This window comes from Scophthalmus maximus, chromosome 2 (assembly GCF_022379125.1).
Source record: "Scophthalmus maximus strain ysfricsl-2021 chromosome 2, ASM2237912v1, whole genome shotgun sequence".
Lineage (NCBI taxonomy): Eukaryota > Metazoa > Chordata > Actinopteri > Pleuronectiformes > Scophthalmidae > Scophthalmus > Scophthalmus maximus.
The window spans coordinates 4,507,918-4,531,939 of NC_061516.1; the positions used below are offsets into that span (position 1 = coordinate 4,507,918).

Here is a 24,022-nt window from a genome sequence, read left to right on the forward strand (position 1 = left end):
AAACAGTACAGGGGAAGAGAGTTTGGATACAAACAGGGTTTGGTAGTAATGGATTACATGTAATCTGGATTCCCCCCAAAAATATATTTTATATAAAAACCAATGCTGAAAATGCTAAATTTTTGTGGTTGTTCCCATTTGTTTTAGCATAAGGTGCAATATTTTCAATGTTTGATTTTGAAGTAATCCAAAACTATTCAGATTAGATGACATTGTACTCCAATGGATTACGCTTCTGATTACATTGCCATGTAATTTGTATTCAGTAATTGATTACATTACAAAGTAATCTGACCCAACCCTGGATACAAAGCAGCTGTGCAACTGTCTAAAGGGACAGTTCTTCCATTTTTCAATGCTGTACATTGCTAAAATATTAATCCAGCATTATTACACCACTACCTTGACATTAAATTTTTCCTGTTGCTTTGAAATCCTAAATGACAAAAACCAAAGACGTGTTTGTACATCTCTAATAGTGTTCAGAAATCACCAGCTTGAACAAGCCGGTGATAATAAACTCAGGTGCAATCCTATTCAATTCCACTGAAGATACACATTTCTAAAAACCTGGTCATGGATATAGAGAAAAAGGTTTCAGAAAAAAAAGGGGAAAAAAGGCCTGAAATGTTGCGCACACAAGAGTAAACAACATATTTGTTGGGGACTATTTTCAACATGCGGATTAATCCACAATCAGCACACCTATTGTCACATTTGGGATGACTGCATGTGATTCCACTGATGAGATTAATGGAGCTGCCTAATGATGCTTTCGGATAAGCTAAGGTAATATGATTTACAGGTTATTTTGTATGGGCCATTATGTGTGGCATATTATACAGTATATTTGTCATATATTGACAGCAGAAGCCTGGTACAAGGAAGTCAAAGAACACTCTCATACTCTGAAACAGTTGATTCGTGTAGGACGAGTTGAGGACTGACAGCTTGATTGTAATGATGGCGGTTCTATTGAACTTCTCCGTTACTCTACAGATTGAGGAAATCAAGCGTGACATTTGAATATGGCCTTTTCTGAGAGGGAAAAGTATCAATAATTGGCCAATCACTCAGCAGGGACAGAGAGCAGGAACAGACACTCGATACACTCAAAAAGGGGCCGCCTCTCAAAACATCCCACCCAAAGCTGAGTTCAGAGTTTGCTGTAGTGTTGTGGGTTTGTTGGTAATCCGGAGTTTGGTGAATACGTATTTAGACAGAACGGATCCGAGGAAGTAGACTGGACCAGGGTGAAGGCGTGGCAACAATTCAGAAAAGTGTGCAAAGTAGGTGCTTCCCTCTGAAAGCTTGAGAATCGGGAACGGTTCTGTAGACTGAAGTGATTCTTCAAGTTCTTCTTTTCTGTCCGTCACGGTGAGAGTGAATGATCCTCAGTGTCGCGAAGACGTCTGCGACGGGTTCAGGCAGCTGCGGACCTGCACCCGGGATCTAAGACAGCAACTTAATACAATATAGGTTTTTGTAGTGTCTGCAAAATATGTTGTTGCAAAATGATGATGTTCCGTCATTAGTGTTGATGGTACGCATTAGCTCAGTGGGATAATTTGGCCCTTTGTACTATATTAGAACCGCAATATTATTATTACCTTTTGGCACCGCAATAATACTTCTATTATACCGTTTCTTGACAGTTCCCATATACATTGGTAATTTCTTATCACATTATGTAAATGACTGTTAACAGGAATAAAGGTGCTTTTTCATGAGGACGATTTGGGTTCTGCGTTTTGTGAATGATAGCTCTTCTTTGGCAATATTATAAGCATTGTCAAATTGGAATGATAATTTCTGGAGCAGCGAGCGGTAGATTGGACAAATGTTTTGTTTCTCGTACTGTACTCAGTACATTGTTAAACACTGAACAGCTCTATTTTGAACAAATATTTAATATAAAGTACATTGTGTTGTGTGTTGAGTGATGGGAGGGGACAAACATAAAGCCTGTCAAAGGAAAAAATGAGCACAACTCAATGTGTAGTCAGACTGTTACCTCAAGCCCTCGGCTCTCATTCACCCGTCGGAGCTTATCGATTCTACAGTCTTTCGTAATTTAGCCCTGGGTCCCGTTGCAGACCGGATTTCGGTATCCAACGCTAACTATCAGAGACGAAGGCCCGCCCTTCTCTGCCTCTGATCGGCTCAGACCATGGTTTTCTTCTTCGCTGAATGCTGGTGGGGAAAAAAAACATAACGCCTCACGCACAGACAGACCAGCTAAACGTTACGCGCAACCAAGGAAATTTTTTCGCCCATGCCACCAAAAATGGTCGCACTCTGGAGCCCTGTTATGTGAACGCTGCTGTTACCCTGAACGTCCTGCTGAACCTTGCTCAAAGGTTTGGCACTTCGATAAAGCGGACCTGGTTGGTGTGTGTGGAAAAAAAAAAAATCTCATTTAAATGGCAAAATTCTTAGTCAGGTACAGGCCTTGGGAGAAAGGGTGGTGATCACATTGTATGGATACACAGTTCTGGTCAGTGGCATTGTGATCAAACAGGACGCAACTTGCTGGGATGAAAAGAAACCAAAGAAAGGGTATTTGCATTTGCAGACCTTACACTGCGACACACTGAGCAAATCACGGGGCAATTTGGCGGGGGACAGGAAGGGTCTCCAGAAGTGATTAATGAGCAGAGGTAAGGGGTACTCTCTTCAGAGAGTAACGACCGGATACAACACAAACGCAGTATCAGACTGTCTGTGAAGAGGCAGGAGGTGGAGGCAGCATCAGGAGGGTGAAATCAGCAGGGGGAGGACAGGAAAGGTCAATCAGGGCAACAAACCAGGGCTTGAAGTCGTCGACAGACGCCACTCAATTATCAAGTCTTGATTATCCAAAAAAGTGCCGTGTCATTCTCAGTGTGTCCGGCCTCACATGGCTGCTGCCATTGCCTCCTCATCACTACCAGGTCATGTCTTGACTTGTCATGGCTTATTCCTTTCGAACGGATCTCAATATGTCCACTCCCATTTGGTTAGGCCTGATGTATTTAATCCCTGACTCAGTGAAAACATTGTGGATTCTTATTCATCAGCATATGCTGTAATCTTACTGACCTGTATGTCATCTATCAAAGCACATAAAACTCTTCAGTCCAAAAAGGATTTATGTGAAAATTCATTATTGTATCGTTTGTGCACAACTGTGAGTGATTTCTGTTTAATTCATTGATATTTTAAAATAATTAGATTTGAATTCAGATTTCTGTTCATTTGCAGAAAGAAACACTTGATGTTATGAATCACGGCTCACCACACTCAACTTCCAGGGTAAAGCAAGCTGCGCTGGAAAACCTGTCTTCCTTGCTTCATAGTAGGATCATGCTCCATCTGTTACTAAATGTGTCTATAAGCATTTTGATAATTCACGTGACATCTCGCATCTCGCACTTCGAGAAGAAAAAGAAAGTAAAAATTAGAACGGCCGAGTGGAAATTGGAAAACTCCATGTTGAAATTTCCAAAGCTAAATAGAAGAAACATAACATCTGATATTTGTACTGCAACCATTGGTTGTATTTTAAATGACATATAAAACATAACTTATAACATTTTATATTGAATTTTAACATACTGGAAATAAAGGTTGAGTCACTTACATCACTTTTGAAGGTGTATCATTAAAGTACAAGTATACCAGAGAACTGACTGTGCTATTTTGAGACTAAGTTGTATTCAATTGCAGTAGAATATATTTTTATGCAATCCACATCCCCGAAATATAACTTTACCTTGCTTTAACGACTCTTCCCAGTAAAAATATTTACATATTTAAACATAATAACAAGTTTTGGACAAATCATAATCACCCATTTGCTGTTTTATTTCTATCGCATTCATACACATTCATACCCTGTCGGAAGAGCAGTCAGAGGCAACTTAGGGTTCGAACCACCGACCTGCGGGTTGGTGGACGACCCACTCGACATCCTGAGCCACAGTCGCCCATTGTATTAGAAAATGAAACATTATTTTCAATTTTCTGACGGGATTATATTTCTTTTTTGGGGGGTTTTCTATCAGGTATTAATTTCATCTGGTCCAGGCCTATGTATTATTTCCTTTAATTGACGGAGAAAGGTCCATTTCACATCAGCTGGGGCTTCATGTGAGCTAAGAAAAGGCTTAAACCGTCACTCCGGTCGCTCCTAATGAGGAGCTGTGACTCACGGCGACGCACAAGATGACGGAATGAAGGAACCGACAGCATGTGGGAGATAAGGGCTCGTGGCGTACGCTATTTGTAACATGCAGCAGCTACATTTGATGAGTGACATTGAGTGAGAGGAAACCCTCCTGGTAATCTTAACATTTCACAGAGCAAATCTCGATACGTGTCCTCCCCATATCTTAACAGAGAAAATCGTCAGACTCAGCTGTCCAGGCCGTGGCCCGCCCTTCATTCATCTTCACTGTTTTCTTTGCTTAAACGTCATTCTTTTTCTAATTCATTTCGTGATGTTAACAACAGCAACCTGTGCGATGGTAAGGCATCTTTCTAGACATATCTCTTTCGCAATTCATCAGTCTTTTGCGTTTTTGCTCTTTTTGCCTTTCTCTAATTTTATTCCATATCATATCTCCATCCTCCTTCTCACTGTGGTGTCAAAAATACCTTCATCATCATCTGTAATTCAAGAGGTATAAAGACAACTTCTGACGTTAAATTCTACACATAATAACAATGAGAATCCTCGTAAAAGTACTACAAAATCTGCTTAAGACTACGGCACACGCAATTTGTACCTAGTTTTGCTCCTATGGAGACTTTACTGACACAGAAAACTATCGTCACTATCACTGACTTAGACTTCACGAGCCGTTTGGAAAAGATTTCTCTGCTGAGAGCCACTTCCTGAACGCGGCGCTCACGGGAAATAGAGAGACAATTGCGCGCGTTTGTGCAAAGAGCGAAGGGCAATCATAAGATTGAGAATATAAATATCCACATTTAAATGTTATAAAATGGCACTCGTGATTGATTGCAACCTTTTTAAAAATTGGACAAAAAAGAACAACGGCATAATTACAGCATGGCATCCTCCCGCGGGAGATTATCGGGTGATTATCCCGCTCGATTACAGCCAATCACAGACAACTTGCATTGTAACAGGGAGGCCCTGTGCAAGCACCACCTGCGCACATAAAAGCACCACACTTGCCACTGTATTTTGTTTCAGCCGTTTTCCTCCACGACACAGCCGAGAATGTCACTGCAAATTAACTGTCTGGTTTTTTTTTTTATTTTGGGACAAAGGGGGAGGGGATGGGGTTGGCTGGGCACAGAGGAAAACCCTTTGGTAAATACAGCTTCAGTCTGCACTTTTGTCCTTCCCAAGGTGAGAGCATCGGCATTTGTGCTCCAGGGGGCAGAGGAGGCGTCCGCGTGATTGGCCGATGCTGCCAGACGCAGGTGGTGGATGCGCACTGGGTCCGTCGTGCATCATGGAGACACAGTCATTTCCCGGAACGCACAGGCTTTCGCACACTCACACATGCACACAGTAAAGTCACTCAAAGTGCTGCGCTGCACTGCACAAGCTATTTGGACGATTTGGTGTCTGAGTATTTGTTTTATGCTGCCATGCTCTTTCACTCCTTCTAATCAGTTTTAAGATTGAGATTTGAAATAACCTAATCAAATACAATGCACTGGCTAGTTTTGCCCTAGCAAGAGACCACAGTCTTATCTACTGTTGTGATGGCTACGAGCAGGGCTGGACTGGCCATCTGGCATTCCGGGCATTTTCCCGGTTGGCCGACGCACTTTTGGGCCGAATGGCCGATATAATTTACAGGCCTTTTTTTCCTTTTCTTTTTTTTTGGGCCGCGCCGGCCCATAAAGAACTGACAGCGTCCCATTGGCTTATGTTCTTTATTGGCACTGGCCTGACCCAATCAAATCCAGGAACCCCCTTCCCCACTCCCGGCCGCAAACTTACGAAGCCGATTGGTCAGGGGATAGGACCTGTACAAAGGGGGTTACGTTACCTTGCGTAAGCATGGACGCCTGGCCAATAAATGCTATTGAAGTCTGACCAATCACGGTGGGTGTGGGCCGCCTGGGCCAAAAGTGCCAGGGCCGATTTTTTTCTCCCAGTCCAGCCCTGGCTATGAGCCTTTAGCAGTTTCACCACATCCACCATCTGATAGTTTAAATCACTCCTCTAGGTCCAAACCACAACAAGTTTTTGCGACAGAACTCGCTTTTTCCTATATATCCTTTTTTTTAATTTTCCCTTTCTGACATCATTGATCATCTCACGACCCCCTCTGATATATCGTGTGACCCACTGAGAGAACTACTGGACTACATTGTTAAAACTAGCTCCAAATCAACCAGCTACAACAATGCTACTGATGCATTGACGCATGAAACGACATTCTAATAATGTCATTATGATACATAACAGTTTAATTAATGCTTAATATGTTGTACTTTTACATCGACAGTATTGTGATTGGTGGACTTATTGCACTGGAATATTGTTACATCATTGTATTTGTACTTAAGCAAACTGACTTCTTATTTTACATTTTTGCACAGGCCCACATGTTTTTGCCCGCAAAAATTCACAATTGCTTGCACCCAGTGAATAAAAATCAAAGGAAAAGTCACATGTTGCAGGTTCCAGAGGATTTAGAGCTTTTTTTTATTTTTTGTCGCAGTTCAGTTTTTACATGATGTCACCCAGAGTTGTCAGCAGCTGTCCGTCATTTTGCCGTAGGAGCTGTCACATTAAAAGACAACACTCACATATTGTTCAGAACAAATTGGAGGAATAGATGAGCATTTCTAAACAAAATGAAAAATAAAAATGTTCTCATGCAGTTCATTTGTTGGCCTTACATGTTACAGACGGTGTACATTAAAACCTTCATCATTGAAATCAATCCACTTTTGTTGCCCGTGTGTCGATTGTTGTGCGAGCGCGAGGGGAAACACAATAATCCATTTGGTAACGGAGACTGACTGGTAAACTGACAGGCGACAACAAATGTTTTTTTGTGAATGGCACCGTCACGCGGCCTCCACAGTAAAAACGTAGATATTTAACATTTGACATTTATAATGGCGCAAGAGGGAGGGTCTGGGCTGGGACGTCTGCTGGGACAAAAGCCACAAGGAAATGCCTTCAGAGGATTTAAACACATTTTGAGATGACAGTGAAGCCTTTTTAAAGGTGCACGCCACTGAATTAATAGGCAGTTATGATTGTTCTATGTGGTCTTTCCCAGACAAAAACCAGACAAGCGGAGTCGCTCCCGAGTTTTGGATAAAATCACAACTCCATTTGCAAAAGTTGACAATGACAATGAAAGATTAAGGGAATTGACTCTTTGTACTTTCTAGTTACTCATCCTCCTAAAAAACTACAACAACTGGACTTAAGCTTGGTGTGAGATCTTGTTCCACAGCTCCAGGCTGAAACTCGGTGAATATTCCCCACCCCAGATATTTTCATCTGTGACAACAGGATTGTTGTCTACATTCTTATATATCACATTCGTTATCCTGTCCCGTCGGAGTTACCGCAAACAACTTGTTTTTTATTGAGGTGACATTTCTAAACCTGTGGTGGAGATTTACAGTGTGTTTCCAGTTTTTGTTTTCTGCACAGGGGTTACTTGCTGTTCCTTTTCTTCTCTTGGAAGAAGTCGTTGCAGGCTACGGTCAGGGCGGCCACCAGCACCACAAACTCGTTGAAATCCACCTCGTTGTCTTTGTTGGAGTCCAGGTCGTTCATGATCTTCTCCACCAGCAGTGGATCCTTTTGAGACTGAATGACAAAACAGAAAAAAAGGAATATTTATCCAGCAAACTAGCGATGTGATGGACAATTTTACAGTTGACTCCCTGTAACAAATACTAGTTGTGCATTCCGTAGCAAAAGTTTCAGTCCGTCCACGCAGGATGAGCAACACCCATGTGGTCGCTCGACTGTTCCCGGATTGACTCAAAGCAAAACCTTCCATCTGTGTCCCGAGGGGAGCGGAGGGATGTTGCTGTTAAATGACCCGTGGAGCCGCTGCTCCCCCCGCAAGACATTTATCGCTTTGGTCATTTCCACCCGGCAGTGTGATCTTCGTGTTATGGCACTTATTAGTCAAAGTCAAAGGGTAGAAATGAACATTCAGTCCACACTGAAGGCAAACTCAGGTGGGATTCATTGCATTAGACTAATACCACTTGAGTAGCAATGTGTTTTTATGGAGTTTACATTTTCAATGGTCCAAAAAATTCATTCAGCTATATTTGAGCAGAAAATGTGTGAATAAGGTCAAATCAAAACAATAGAATATAAAAATACCCAAGAGGACTCATGTACAATCTTCTTTTTTTATGTCACAGGATGTTTTGTCCTTTCGGGCTAAACTCTGTTTCACAAATGTCTGCATGAACTAAAATGGAATGAGATACAGTAGAGGAAAAAAAATATATATAAATGGCTCAAATGAAGTTAAGTGAAAAGCAGAAATACGACTTAATTCAATCAGTGAATTGACAATCAAGTCAACTGACCTTAATTTGGATGTTTTGTCCATTTGAGCTAAAAACAGTTTCACGAATGGCAACACAAATTAAATTGAACTAAACAAAAATGCACTAAAAACTCAACTTGACTTCAATGTTTTGCTCCACATTGTTCCACGCGGTCAAATGGTGGCATTAAATAAAATGAAACGAGATTGGTAAAAAATACAATTAAAGTAGGAAAATGTAACTGTGCCAAATAGGATTTGAATAAAAACAACATAACTAAAATTACAACTTGTCGTCTCTGTGTTTACCGTTTTGTGGCAATAGAGGTCAATGGGCTTTAAATGGTGTATTTAGCTGTAAAGGTTTACTCAAACTGTAAAGTAACTTTCTGTTGGCACGCACACTTAATGAGGTCCTGAAGGTAACGCTTGTCATATTGTTTCAAATGACATTGAAATACATGTCTTATAAAACATTAGAACGATTGAACAAGTAGTACTACAATAAACCATTCTATTTGGAAAAAACTAAGAAACTAAGGGACTCCAGACAAGGCTGTTCTTTACATCTTACCTTTACTACCGTGTCGGTCTGGGGAGCACCTTTTTAATATCATACTTCTCAGCACTAAAATAAACTGAACTTAAATATGCAGTCATCTGCTCTCAGTGGAAGGAAACCAAGGGTGAATGTCAGTCTCGCTGGGGCTGCGTCTCTTGTCAGAGGTGACTATAGCCCACAGGGATGTGATGACATCATGGAGGTGTCTATATTTGGAGGCGATATGGGCCGCTGATGATGATGATGATGATGATGATGATGATGATGGCGATGATGATTATGTGCGAGCACCTGAGGCCTCCCGCCCGCATGAGGGAGGACAAGACGTGAATAGGAAAAAACTATATCTGAGGGCATCGAAGGTTTCAGGCCTCCGCCGGTTTGTGTGACGCGTTGGTCTCAATCATCTGAAATCGCGGGATTGCACACTCGGCTATCGCTCAGACTCAGGGGCCGAGGCTTATTGCAAACGCCCTTATCTCTCCCTTTTTTATTTCCCCACAGTGTTATGGTGTGAGAGCCGACAGCAGCTACACTTTGACAGCAGGATAGCAATCGATGCGAAACCTGTTTCCCTCGGACAAGGTCAACAAAAAAAACTAAAAAGAAAAACCCTCTTTAAAACAGGGTTATCTATAATTCAACTTTTTATGCCGGCGAGGCAACAGCCGAGCATCATCCCAAATGGCGACAATACTTAATTATTTAATTACCATGATTAACAGTGGTCATGTCACGTCAACCGAGCCAGTACAGGAAGATGTACAGGTCTGGTGCACCAACATATTTCCAGGAATCAAGAGAACCCGAGGACCTCCAATGGGCTCTGCTGCATTATGAAATAATGTTGAAATGTATATACTTTACCGTGAGGAAGTCAGTGAGCTCACTGTTCAAAAGTTGCTTCAGCTCGCCCTTGTTGAGCTTGAACTTGTCCCCGTCATTTCCGGAGTAGTTGTAGAAAACGGCTATCAGTGCATCCATCGCACCCTCGAGCTGGCTCGGCATTTCTGCTGGGAGGATTTCCGAATAGAAAAACTCTTGCCGCTTCCTGAAGAGGAGAACATGTTTTTCACATATTGCACGTGTAATTGAATCAAACAAACATTGCATCCACACGGCGGTGAGAAGCAGGCTCGTTGTTTGTCGGTGGGAGAGGGGTCCTTACCTGGTTAGAGTCCTGTACGAAAATGCGACGGGAGACGCTGCGGAACAGCTCGTTTATTAGGAAGTGAGCATCCTCTGTCTCTGTGGCGATTAATTAGTTCCACAGGTGAGACGCCCATGGTAACTGTCTTTCCTCTCCAGGAAATAAGGCCGTTAAGTGAAAAACAAAACATGTACCAGTGTCACCCCTGGAGGCCCCGCGGGGATTCATCAAGCCCGATGTTTCTATGGCCCCAGTGTGTCCTTGACTCCACAGCCTTATTTGGAGGACGTTTTTGGTTAATGAGAGGGAAGCGGAGAGATTAACCCGAGTCAATGTGATGTTTTCTGCACAGGGGATACGACAGGTTTCCATTTTTGTTGTACTCAAATCACTGTAGGCTACTATAATAAAAGTACCTTTATTGCGTGTTTTCATATTTTCAATATTAAACCAAGACTGTTCATCAACATTACATTAGATTGCATTCATCTAGCAGAAGCTTTTGTCCAAAGCGACTTACAATAGGTGAATTCAACCAGGAAGATGTGACCCTAAAGTACAAGAGTCAATAGAGTACATAAACATTTATCAAATAGGCAAAAACAGCCTGAAGCTCCAATTTTTTTTAATAATAATTTTTTAAAAATTTCAGGGAGTAAGGTGCAGTCTGAACATTAACCGAGTGCTGTGAGAGCCTGAAAATAACCATTAAAAAAAGTATTTTCAAATGAAAATGAGTTGATTTGCAAGAGAACTTGGTAGAGAAAAACAAATGAAACACAATTGTCTTTGAACAAATGTCCTTATCGACTTAAAAGACGCAAAAATAAATTGATTTGAACTTGAGGTCTGCTCCAGCTCTCAGTTTGTTCAAAGTAAGGCTGAAGGGGTTTTCTGTTCATGACCGTCCTTTATTTTATCGAATTTGGGATTGTTTATGCCTCCTCCGTCTTATTGAATCTTGGCTCTGGGTTTTTTTTCTCCCATTTATTTCTCTTGTGTTGCGTTTGCTGTATGAATAGCATTTTTGAATTGCCCTCTTGTGATGTTGTGTTGAAATTACATTTACCCTAAAATGTATATGCTGTAGCAAGTATTTAATAATAATTAGGAGACAGGCACCCCGCTTCTATGTCATCGTAAGTGTATCATCCTATTTACTTGGTGTTGCTTTACATATGCTTTACAGCCGAGGAAAAGAATTGATAAATAGGTGTTTTGGATTTGTTAACATGTTCCTGCCCGTCATATAGCAGCATGCTTCCTCTCATAAACATGACAACCCCCCCCCCCCCCCCCCCCCCCCACCACCACCACCCTCTGTCATTATATCAGACCTGACAGAGGAGAATAATACTATTCAGCTCGTAGGCCCCAAAGACAACACCTGAGGGATGTTAGTTGTCAGGTGTGCCCGCGACTTTTCTTCCACCCGCAGCCACTGCCACGGAGAGAAAAGAACTTTCCATTTATTAAGGTGATGAAACAGTTTCCCCTCACAGCGGCTAAAAATAAATGTTGTGCAGGGAGGTGTCGTGAAACCGCGGACACAAAGGGACACAAAGGGACACAAAGGGACACAAAGGGACACAAAGGGACACTGCTTCAGATAGAGAAATGTTTTAGAATTATTTCGATACAACAGAATCCAAAATTGCTGAGCTCTTTTTGTTTTCAGTGCATGTCTGGTACAGAATGCCAGATGACATCATATTCAGTAGCAAAAGTATACAGTAAAAAAAAACAAAAAAAAACAGAAAGTTCATTATAGTATTAAAAGGTTGTGTTGTGATTTGTGCTGTCATTTCTTTAAACTTTCAATCGAAGAAGGAAGTTTTGTTTCTTGCTTCTGGTAGTATCCGTCTCATGGATGCATGGCTACCCTCTAGGGTTAAACAGGTGCACTGCATAGAGCTCCATCCATCCCCCTTTATCCTTTAAGGGTCGCGGGTCCCAGCTGACATTGGGCGAGGTCGCCAGCGTTATCGCATGGCCCACATATAGAGACAAACAACCATTCACGCTCACGTTCACACCCATGGTTAATTTAGAATCTCCAGTTAACCTAACCGCAATATGCATGTCCTTTGGACAGTGGTGAGTAAAAACCACGCGGACACGGGGAGAACATGCGAACTCCACATAGCACCCCCTGGTGGGTCTGAACCAAGGTGCGAACACAGACTCTTCTTGCTGCGAGGCGACAGTATTAAAACCACTACACCTCTGTGCAGCCCCATAGAATAGAGCTCCACAATAAATTTCACGGAGACATAGTAATATGATGAGAGCCACAAGGCTCCTCGCCATCATTTCTTATTGATTAAGTTGAATGCCCTGTGTCGGAAAAAAAGAAAACCCTCAAAAAACATCAGTTACACTTGGTTCGTGTGTCCGTTACAAGAGATGTTAAAGCCCTGCGCGTCGTCTTTCAGGTGATGAAAAACTGTGCCTCCTATACCGTACCTGCCTGACAGATGATGTGTCATGTTGTATTTCGTTCATGCGGCCTCAGGTCCTCCGCAGTGTCTTCAATGTCACTACACAGGCAATAGGAGATTCATTGTTTGGTATCCAAGCTTTTAAACAACGTGCTGCAATACAGAAAAGGTAACTGAGTTAAATATATATATAGATTGCTGCTTTGGTCTGAAATTATGGCTATTGAATATATGGATCTTAAATGAAAAGTATGAACACGCACTCATGCGCACTTTGTGTCTGATCAATTCCCGTCGTATATTTCTGCCATTGGATTATTACTAATAATCGAGCTTTTGAATTTTAAGATGATTGTCTGTTCTGTTTTGCTTCTTTAATACTTTAACTGTGACTGACTGCTTTTCCTCAGCGATAACTCAAAGTGCCGTTCCTTCATCGGCTTCATGGAAGCCATGAGTTTCTCCACTGCTGAGGGCGGCTGAAGGAACATCTTGTATTGTTTGTCCGACTATTCTTTTTCGCGCTGACCCTTCCATTGCATAAGAGTTGAGCGTGAATGTAAAACCTGCTGCCCCTTGTTTTGCGCTCGATCAAAACCCACCTGTTGACATACATTATTTACACATACACTCATACTTTGATACTAGGTCTTCCTCGGTTTTGCTTTCTTCGTCTTCTTCACATCGTCATTCCATTTGTGCTGTGTTTGGTGAAACTTTTCCACCTGTTCCCAGGGGGGATTCTTTTCGAGGAAGAGCTTTGGCAACTCTTCATTCTAATCCCAATTGCCCCCTTTTTAGCATTTTCGATTAGTATACAAACAGTTCATGAATTACTTATAGCATATTAATCGCGCGTGTCAAAACTATTAGAGCGCATACCTGCGACAAAACAGTCTCCTTAAGTCCAGTCAAGTCGCACCAAAATTGCACACGCACAAAGATATCATTCCCCTAGATATGTATTTTTTTTTCATCAGCATCCATGAATTCTTTCCTGGACAAATTGGTCCAAAAATGTCGCAATGTTAAAGAAAAGAAAGTGGTTTGCCCATGTATACAAGTCTCATAACACACACACACACACAACCAGGATTTTGTTTTTGTGAGTAATATTACATCATGAGCACAATACCAGCTGCGCTATGCTGTGTTTACTGTCAATTGACTGTTCCTGCACACAAATACATTCACCGACCACTATCGTGTTCTCGTCGTAACTTACATTATTGTGTGTTTGAACACCATTATTAAGGGTTATGAATGGTAAACATGGATGAGTTACAAGTAAAGTGAAGGGACAAGCCTTGGTGTGAGGTGTTGGCGTGGCTGTGCTCACCCTGTCAGGCTCGGTGTCAATAGCCGCTGGGGGGATTTCGCACTGTCTTTACTTCAGAAACAAACAGTTTTACCCTCTGAAACGCAGATGCCCCTCGGCATCGGCCTCTATTCCCTCAGTCTTTGTTCTGCTGCTACCACAGAGGCAGAGGCTGATGGGGATGCAATGTAATTGGCACACAAATGAACCGCTGCGTGTTTTCGGTGTCTTCCCCCCCGCTACACACCAGATTCCTTCCGTTCCCCAGCATTAAACCATCTCAGTGTGGTTCCCTCCAGAACCAAGGGGTGGCCTGACGAGGCGGGCGTCTCACACCTTGTCACTTTCTCCTCAGACACCTTTGTGATGCGGTGAGCTCCACTTCTCATTTCTTTTTGCAACACTCGGGTGTCAAGTGGTAACACAAAATCGAGACTCGGCCTGCGATTTGCCCGCGTCTACTCAAGATCACTGAGGCACTGAAGCTGCTTCTTCTTATCGTTTTTGACAATGTGCCAACAGCCGCTACAGTAATTTCCGGAGAGGGTTTCTGTTTGTTGGATCTTTTGGTTGAGTCAGACAGTGGCCAGATCTTTTGCCCTGGAGCTAATTCTTATTTTTGACTTCTGTAGCTGTCACAGTTTTTCCTCCGGGCTTGACGTGATACCAAGGTCCCGCAGGAAACAATGAGACAGAGGCCACTGTCATGAGTGCAGTGTTCACTACTGTATGTCGTCAGTGAACAAATGTATTTTGAATCGCTGTCTCTTTACATATTTCAATGAATGGGCTGCACCTTTTGTTGCCGATGACGTGGCTGAGAATTTAAACAGACATGATTATCATCAGTGCAGGAAAACCAGGTTGCTTGTGAAAAGTATGTATGGTTTAAACTAGATTCCTCTGCGCAGTCTGAGGCGCAGCAACAGGGCAGGCAGGACACTCCAACGTCACCCCGGACCAGCTGTCCGGATTGCAGGACAGAGTTTCATCTGCTGTAGTGTTGACCCAATATCTCATTCACGTAACCAAACACTGCCAAACTGCTTCCCATGCGTCACTCATCCCTCGGTTGAATGAGCTGACCAAACGCTGCTGTCTCCTGACTTTTGAGTCCTTCTGTAAAGAAAGAAAAAGAACATCTAAGTGAGTTAGGAAGCTGGCAAACCTATTGCCCCATGCATTCAGTATTTTATCAGTGTATCTTTGGCGATGACTTGCCTTTTATTGCCCTCTGTTGGCTGATCAGAGGTATCAGAAAGTGACCTGATGCTACTCTGTTCATTGAGCAGGCTGTGCACTTTTTGTGTTTCCTGCAGTGCGTTGTTTACTAATTTTTTTTTTCTTTTTTGTTTCTATTATATATTAGAGTTATAAAGGGTCACTAATATCGAGAGTGATATTTGTTCCTTCCCATATATGCCTGTAAAGTTAAAATACAATCCTATTTATCATTAATATATGTCTTTCTCAAGTGGAAGACAATCATAATTTCCACGGCAACGGGGTTTGCATGAATTCATAAACTAAATTTTAATTAAATTAAATTAAACATGGTTTCTACGAAATCGTTTACTGATTGCATGTGCCATATTTACTGTGTATTGTATTGTTGGTATGATGTTGCTATATCATTAATATTGTGACTAGACTTTGGTAACTGTGCAACAGGAGCGTTAGAGGCATAGGTGTCATTAACGCTGGCGACTCTGGGGGCCCACCACTTTTTGAAAATGGCCAATTTTGTCCCCAACACTTTTTTAAAGTATAATTTGTTAAAATTGTTCTGAAAAATAGCGTGCACGAAGTAATGTTATAAATGAGAACAATTTGAGAGAGGTTTATTTGCTTATGAGAACGTGTACAATTTCAGGAACAGTTTGTCCGTTCACACTTTGTGGGTGTATTTCTGGGGACCCAAGTGGTGCAATTTTAATATTAGGAAACTTTGAATAGAAAATAGAAAAGCAAACATCGCTCCCACTTTGCATCAATAGTGCACAGGCACTGCACTATTTGTCAAAAAAAGTAATTAGCCTACCGATTCTTAAATGACTCAAAAACATACCCAGTCATAATCTTGCCCAAGGCACCATAAAGTCTCAGGCCCTGGGTGTTGATATTGTCTTGAAGGTTATGATTAGGCTTATGTTTGTCCCGTCTCCTGTCACGCGTCAATTAAATATGGGTAAAATAACTGGTTCTATGTTGTAAGTCTGCATACTGAGTGACGAAATCAGTGTGAAGATCAGGAAAAACATTAGCTAGCGTCTTACTGTAGAGTGCACGGTGTCGCATTGATATATTATTATAACCTCCGCTCTCGGCAGAATTATTGGGTCACACCATGGAAACAAGAGCTGCGCCAGCTCAGTTTCCAAAAATGAATTCTTTCCTGTAAACAAGCTCAGACTGAGCAATAGGCCAACAGCGATCCAGCATCAGAAAGGAAGTGCTTTTCAATTCATGTCTCATTTGACAGCTTGCGTATGATTAATTACTCTACTGGGCCTATTTTGTGTGTGTGTGTGTGTGTGCGAGCGAGATAGAAACATTGACAGGCGGATTGCTAGCATGTAGGGAGGGACTATATTGCTTGCTATATATGTATCTCTGTATACATACATATGTAAGTATATACATATTACTGCTGTCGTATAGTTGATGTTTATCCTGTTAATGTTATCAACTATAAGATCTGCCATTCCTCGCGTTTTGTGACTCAGTCAAATGCACAAGTAAACGGAAGCTTTCTCTCCATGATTTGGGTCAAAGATGAGAGCGGCTGTGGCCTGGCTCCTGAGTCCTGGCTGTGGTCCTTGAGCCATGAAAAAAGAGCCTTTACAGAGCGCCTTCTTTTGAAATTCAGAGCGGGTGGATTGGGAGGCGTGGAGGTGGGGCTAGACTATACATAAGAGGCTAAGACAGCCCTCCAGTCCAATTTGGCACGACATCACCAGACAATTTGCTTTTGCTCAACCTATACAAGGAAGCTGATTGGATCTCTCCGTTCGTTTAGTCTCTCTTTATCCTCACCCGGGGCTTGTGAGAAAAGAATCCACTTGTATCGGCCCCTCTTTTTGGAAGAGAAACGCTGCGTTAGTGATGAGCACAGGCAGGTTACTCAGCACTGAGGCTTTATCCTGCATGTCGAATGTGGACAACGTGACTGGGGGCCAGTCCCACTTGGTTCTGCAGCCTGTCTGGGACTACCTCCACCAGAACCACCACGGCCTCCTGAGGAGCCCCCTCTTCCCCGTGTTCCTCTCCGTCACCACCTACTTCTTCCTGGTTGGCCTTTACACCGTGTTGGACCTGCTGGCTCCCACCTGGCCCTGCATCAACCGCTACAGGCTCCATCGTGACAGACCAGTCACGTTGCCCAATATCTGGACTACCCTGGGTGTCACCATCTACAACCACCTGCTTTATATATTTCCTGCTGCGGTTGCCCAGTGGCTGTGGAGGCCGCCCACCCCGCTGCCCCGTGAAGCTCCCACCCTCTGGAGCTTCTTCCTCGGCATCCTGGGCTGCATGGTCATCTTCGACTTCCAGTATTACCTGTGGCATCTGCTGCACCATCGAATTCCCTGGCTGTACCGCACCTTCCATGCTGTGCACCACCAATACAACGAGCCTTTCAGCCTGGTTACCCAGTACCTGTCTGGATGGGAGCTGTTCAGTGTGGGGTTTTGGGCCACGGTAGACCCCATCCTGCTCCAGTGCCACTGCCTCACCACATGGGGCTTCATGGTCTTCAACGTCTACGTCTCAACTGAGGACCACTGCGGCTACAACTTCCCGTGGGCCATGCACAACCTGGTGCCCTTTGGCCTCTGGGGCGGTGTACCCAAGCATGACGCTCACCACCAGCGTCCCAACACTAACTTTGCCCCATTCTTTTCTCACTGGGACTGGCTGGGGGGCACCAACTCGGTGCCAACTCCCCCCAGCCACTCGGCCACTGGAGAGCCAGACGAACTGAAGGGGAGAAAAGACTACAGAACTTGAATTAATGTCTCATTGACGCTGCCTCTCTTTTACTCAGTCCGTCCCTTTTGTACCTGCACTTTACCAACAAGCTTGTGTTTTTTTTCTTCTTCTCCCTAGACCACTTTCTCTCTTCCCCATCTCCCTGCATTTCTTTCTCCTTTTTCCTTCTCTTCTTTCTCTTTGGTACTATAAAATTCCCTCTACCTATTTCACCAATGCTCTCTAACAGAACATGGATATTCTTCACAGTTTAGGTTGATTATCACTCTAACATTTTCTGGTAAGTTGTTGAGAGGAATTATTCTTAGAGTTTTTATCAAGCACTGTTGTACTATGTACATTTAGCTCTTAGTCACAGAGAGTTTTGCATTCACGTTAATATATTGTTATTTTTTGTCTCTGTGGTATCCTCAGGTCGTGTAACATGTTTTTGAGCTTCCCGGACAAATAAAAGTTAAAGATAAAACTACTTATTTGACGTTTGTTCTGTTATACATCGCTGAGTAGCTCTAATTGGGAATTTGCTGACGGCCGACTGTGTGATCTGTCAGGGAGATTACGCACGTACACTCTCCCTCTCTCCCTCCTCAGCGCCGACCCTCTCGCTCACACGCATGAATGGCGTTCTTTTAGCTGCATCCCAGTATGATGCGTGGCCGCAATACTAATCCATCATCCCAGCTTTCAGACAAAATGCTCTTACCGGAGGAGTTCTTCATTAAACTCCCCAGAAAGACGCGTTTGTGATGCAAAGTCTTCGATGCTGAAAATGTGACAGTGTTATTCTTTGGAAGACTTTCCTATGCTCAGTATATTTCTGAACTTTTTTCGCCCGGTGGCGATGCACCAGGAGTCCAGGAGTCTTGGTCGAAAAACCAAAGGAGACAGGGTGTTTGCCGTCAAGGCGACTGGACTCGAGGACAACCTGCCAGAGGAGATCAGACTTGTAAAGTCGGTTCCCTGTTCTCTTATTGGGACACGTTTTGTAATTTTTCTTTGACAGATTTAGCGCAAAAAAACCCCGCAGACTTTTCACATTGTACTGTATCTTATTATATTACAGGGGAAATGCAGTGAGTATAGGTCAGCGATCTCTTCTCGAGTTATTCACCAGGTGGAGATACTTGCAGTCTTGTGTGTTTCGGCGTGTCTCTGCTTCACGAGGGAATTGACTGTTGCAACAGGTTGTTTATCTAAGCAACACTGGATTCAAAAGCCTCAAGCATAACTGACCGTGTCAGTTAAAATTACAGATCCCTCCAAGTTAGAAATAAATCCACAAAGTTAGTCTGTATTGTGTGCAAGTTGTTTCTTTTTTTTATTATCTTAAATTCATTAAAAGATGGTGAAACGTTTGATTTCCAGAACAACAGTGGTTTGTTCTGCCACCAACCTAGAAAAAAAGATTCACCCGTGCGTAAGAAAAATAATTAAATAATAAAATACTTGATGCTCTGAAAAAAAAAAAAAGCAGTTGCATTGAATCACCAGTATAAACTCTCAGTGGGTCTTTATTTTCTTGTATTCTTCTACCTGACCACATTCCAGTCTCGTGGTCACATGATTGATGCAATTTACGAGTTCCTATAGAACATACCGTAAATTTTGCCACACAGAAATGTGCAATACAAACCACCACTTGTTGTGTGCAACTACAGCAGCAACTTCAAGCTGCAGTTGTAAAACCACAACATGTTAGTTTTTTTTACACTTTGACTTTTGTATCAAGGCCATAAAGTTATGAGTAGGGAGCTTTGGAGGTGCTGGGGCGGGCATTTTGTTACCTTTGGACAGAGACAGTCTATCTGTTCAGCCCATTTCAATGCAGTCTCCGTGCTAAGTTAAGCCAACTTGCTACTCGTGGCTGTTTTCGGACATGAGCACATGAATGTGTGGAAAATTGATTTCAGATATATGCACTATTATGTACTAAGGTAATCTGCCTTCTCATTGCTGCACAATCATAAACACCGCTGCCATAAATGGCACTTCCTGGCATAGCCAAGCCCCGGAGCATAAAATGGTTTCACAACTTCTACAAATTACAATGTTGACTTTCCCCCTTCTATTTTTTTCTTCGTGAAATTGTCAGATCTTTAATCCTTTTCCTTTATCCTGTGTTTATTTTATTTTTAGACACAAGTGATTTATGACTCACAGTGGAGCTCACAAAAATGTTTGAAAGGCTCGGTGTTAATGTAACATGGCCAGGGAGTGGTCCTGTCCCCAACAACATGCGAAAAGCAGGTATTCTACTCGAGAGTGCTGACAAAAGGTAACATGACACTCAACAGCAATCATTCACCTCTTCAAACCGCCCAGAGCTCTGCCTCAACCAGTCATTAAACAGGACGTTTAATGACTGTCCCCATTCACAATCGGTGTCTGTGTGTCTGTGTGTCTGTGTGTGTACCTGGGGGAGGGTGGTGACTCTTTGGGTGGGGTTGTTGCTTGAAACACGAGTTCACTTGCTCCTTATCTAGAGATTAAAAAGACCAGGACCATTAACTTTAGTTCACAATAGCCCCCGTTGTTGACACTCCATTGTCTTGAAAAAAAAAACAGCTACACGTGACTGTAGACAATGATTGGATGAGCTTCAGATTCAACTTGAAACTAGAAAAGGGGCTGCGTTTTTGCCAGACCAAATCTACTAATCAGGACGGCGAGTCACGTCACAGGTCACCGGCTGAGGTGTATCAAGGAAGAAGAGGTAGGAAGGTGAGTTTGTTTCACTGTGTTACAGGTGAAACGGGGGTTGACACTGAAACCAGTGGGAGGGCAACCTACATACTAGCATGCCTCATCACGTTCGCTGACATTCTTTAACCCCCTCCTCCACTCTGACCCTCTTTCTGTCCGTGTTTGACTCTTTCCTACGGGGAACACAATCATGAGCAACATGCGGACATTCATATATCCTGTGCATGCTGGAAGGATCCCTTCCGACTCTGAAGTCCACCACAGCACATTCCGCAAATTCCTGACATGTCTACGGGGAGCGATACACGACAATGAGCCTCGTCGAGATTCCTCTTGAGCTGCCTGATGGAAATGACGGCAGTGACTCACGCGGCACGGGAACTTTGACCGGTGGCGCAATCGCATTAAGGAGTTTCACAGAAACTGCTGTTGTTTTATCATTTATTTAAGAAACTATGTAACAATGGCACCATTTTCCCCATCGCTTTGAAACTCAATAGTAAAACCAACACTTCAGCAACAAGTGGTTTAAAATGACGAAAAATTTAAAATTGGAAGGTGCCAAATGGGCAGGACAAAACAAAGAACAGGATTGAACATTAAGTACACCTTTTCTCTTGCTGATTTGACTTAAGTTTCACCGACATAACTAATGTCATAACACTCAATGTACTCTCTTGCTCTGTCTGCACACATCACTGCTGTAACTCGTCTTCAGAGCAGTGAAAATCTCAGGGAAAACCTCATTTCTCTGTGCAGCCAAGACGACTAAATGTCAGGCCTCAACCGGCCCTTTCCCTTTAAATATAAGAAGAAAAAAGATGTATTAATGTTTTCACATTTTAAAAACAAACAGTTTTCAAATAGCATTTCATAAAGAAGTCATATAAATCCTTAAATGTATTCTTGTCATCTTCACATTTGGTTAGGAGATGCTTTGAGGTCACCTGGTTTCAACTGTCCGGCCTCGTGTCCATCATTACAGGCCTGTCTCGTGTGTCCCAGCGCCACGCGGCCCGTGTGATGCCCTGCCTTCAGAACGCTAACAGTGCAAGCAGTGGCATGGTGTGTGATATCTCTCCTTTATCTGGCTAACAGGTGCTGCTCTGTGTGTTCCCCGTGTCTGACACGTACGACTTGCTCTTCCTGGAGTATTTCATGGAACTGAATGAAACCCTCATGCGCTCCACAGTCCTGCTGCTGCGGCACAGCAGAGTGTTCTTCACGTGGTTCCTGAAGTCCTCAGACACAAAGTAGTAGATGAACGGGTCCAGGCAGCTGTTGAGGCTGGCCAGGCATAACGTGGAGATGTAGAAGCCATAACCGTTATTCGTCACTCCGTCCTTCAGCAGAGAGTAATGCACCACCAGCATGATGTTACTGGGGATGAAGCACACGAGGAACGTCACCAGGACGGTCGCGATCAACACCACGGCTCTGCGTCGGTTCTTTGCTGCCGAACTTTCCTCCATGCAGTTCCCCAGAGCTCTGAGCAACAGGATGTAGGCAACAACGATCACTATGCACGGGACGAGGAACACGACCATGCCCATGAAGATGAAGTAGTAGTACGGCAGCTGGACAGAGGGGAATGGGTTTTCGGGGTCGTGTATGATGCTGACATCGTGGCAGGTGGTTATGTTGGGATCTTTGAGCTTGGCGGTGTGGTCGTACAGGTACAGCGGGGTGGTGCTGAGCCAGATGAAAGCCCAGACGGCGACACAGACGCCGACGGCCACTTTGTTGTTCTTGCTCTGCTGGGACAGAGGGTGGGCCACGACCCAGTACCTCTGCACGCTGAGGCAGGTGACGAACAGGATGGAGCAGTACATGTTCCCGTAGAAGAAGCTCACGACGACTTTGCACAGCGGCTCCCCGTAGATCCAGTCGTTGCCGTTCAAGTGGTAGGCAATTTTCAGGGGCGTCCAGATGACAAAGAGCAGGTCAGCCAGAGCCAGGTTGGCCATGTAGATCGATGACGGGTGCTTCTTCTTGGTCCTGAAGAGGAACACCCAGATGGCCATGCCGTTCGCAGGAAGCCCCACCACGAGTACGATGATGTAGATGATTGGGAGGAAGACAGTGGTGAGGTTACTCTTCAGCGTCTCTGATGTCGCGGCGTCCACAACGACTTGTGCAGAGTTTCCAGGGTCCACGACACCGATGAAGCCCCGTCCTTTACCTAAGACATAAATAAACAAATTTAAAATTAGTGCTGAAATGATAGGTCAATTTAAAGACTAGTCAATGGAAAGAAACTGTTCAAATAATAAATTACATAGTTTATGTCGTTAAGTAAACATAATGTGTAAGACAGATTTCAGCTTCTCAAAAGTGCTGTTCACATCTGTCTTAAACTAGAAGCAGAGCCAGAGCAAGTTGAAGGTGTGACCTTGGGCTCTGTGACACATTTATTCTCCCCTTTATTCTCTGACATGCTAAATTATTTCATACATCTATACTGCAAATAGTCACTCGTTGCTTTACGCCCTATACCTAAACGAGTTACAGTTGGTGGCGGTCGTTTAGTTTCCTCAGTACAAATTCTAAAAAAGTCAGTTAGGCCTACATTTCCCAGCATGCCCTTCGTTTACTGACTTGACCAGAACCTGCAGGCAAAAGCAACAGCTCCGCCGAGATTAACAATTTAGACCACCTTTCCCAAGACAAACATTCGATGATGAAATGAATGACCAACGTCGACATATCAAAGTCGCTGTCTCGGGACCAAATGCGTCTCATCGGCTCGGGTTCGGGTTCGGGCCAGTCCCGCCTCGACACCGCCGCTACAACAACAACCGCCCCCCGGACCTCACCTGCGCCATCGGAGGCGGAGACGCAGCAGCAGCAGAACACGACCAGGAGCGACGACAGCCGCGTGGAATCCATCTCTCCGTGTGACTCTCGACGACCGCAGCCCCGCTTCTCTTTCCACTGCCGCCTGCGCTCCAGCTACTTCCTAAATGTCGGGACGGCCGCTTGCGCTCCGCGAAGGGGGCGGACGGGAGGACACACCCCGAGACTACCTGTGTGCGCGCACCCGCCCGCCCGCGCGCGCTGACGTCACCGCCTGGCTACCTGGTCACCGACAAAACCAGTCCCAATAAATAAATAGATAATTAAATAAATGATGGGTACAACTTCAGGACAATGGACACAAGTTTGTTTTGAATGAGATATTGCAAAAAAAAAAAATCAATACTACACTTCATTGATTATTTCAAATATCTGACTCGTGTTTATTCAGTTCCCTCCATGTCAAATCTTGCGGCAACAGACAGACATGTGTGTTGAAATGTTTCACAATTTCCTGCGGTAAAAAAAATGCTTCAACATCCAATGTATGCA

The 24,022-nt window shown here is 43.5% G+C and overlaps 3 protein-coding genes across 3 annotated transcripts; 1 reads left to right on the plus strand and 2 right to left on the minus strand.

Moving 5' to 3' along the window:
• Window positions 1–6,677: 6,677 nt before the first annotated feature.
• s100z (S100 calcium binding protein Z) lies at window positions 6,678–10,412 on the minus strand. Its single transcript, XM_035625703.1, has 3 exons — window positions 10,238–10,412; window positions 9,937–10,120; window positions 6,678–7,804 (listed from the first exon to the last, which is right to left on the minus strand). The coding sequence occupies exons 2-3, from the start codon at window positions 10,075–10,077 to the stop codon at window positions 7,649–7,651; spliced, it is 297 nt and encodes a 98-aa protein (XP_035481596.1). The 5' UTR covers window positions 10,078–10,120; window positions 10,238–10,412; the 3' UTR covers window positions 6,678–7,648.
• Window positions 10,413–16,942: 6,530 nt separating this feature from the next.
• On the plus strand, window positions 16,943–18,389 carry ch25hl2 (cholesterol 25-hydroxylase like 2). Its single transcript, XM_047330357.1, has one exon. It carries the CDS (start codon window positions 17,084–17,086, stop codon window positions 17,987–17,989), a length of 906 nt encoding a protein of 301 aa, XP_047186313.1. The 5' UTR covers window positions 16,943–17,083; the 3' UTR covers window positions 17,990–18,389.
• A 2,712-nt stretch (window positions 18,390–21,101) lies between these two features.
• Window positions 21,102–23,690, minus strand: f2rl1.2 (coagulation factor II (thrombin) receptor-like 1, tandem duplicate 2). The gene is made up of 2 exons (XM_035624907.2): window positions 23,491–23,690; window positions 21,102–22,856 (listed from the first exon to the last, which is right to left on the minus strand). The coding sequence occupies exons 1-2, from the start codon at window positions 23,561–23,563 to the stop codon at window positions 21,766–21,768; spliced, it is 1,164 nt and encodes a 387-aa protein (XP_035480800.2). The 5' UTR covers window positions 23,564–23,690; the 3' UTR covers window positions 21,102–21,765.
• Between the last annotated feature and the right edge of the window lie 332 nt (window positions 23,691–24,022).

Excerpts from the sequence above, each read along its gene's own strand:
- f2rl1.2 (XM_035624907.2), bottom strand. The coding sequence starts at position 23,563 with ATGGATTCCACGCGGCTGTCGTCGCTCCTGGTCGTGTTCTGCTGCTGC. Across the intron at positions 22,857-23,490 it reads CTCCGCCTCCGATGGCGCAG|GTAAAGGACGGGGCTTCATC; the intron begins GTGAGGTCCGGG and ends TTTATGTCTTAG.
- ch25hl2 (XM_047330357.1), top strand. The coding sequence starts at position 17,084 with ATGAGCACAGGCAGGTTACTCAGCACTGAGGCTTTATCCTGCATGTCG.
- s100z (XM_035625703.1), bottom strand. The coding sequence starts at position 10,077 with ATGCCGAGCCAGCTCGAGGGTGCGATGGATGCACTGATAGCCGTTTTC. Across the intron at positions 7,805-9,936 it reads AGCTCACTGACTTCCTCACG|TCTCAAAAGGATCCACTGCT; the intron begins GTAAAGTATATA and ends TTTGTCATTCAG.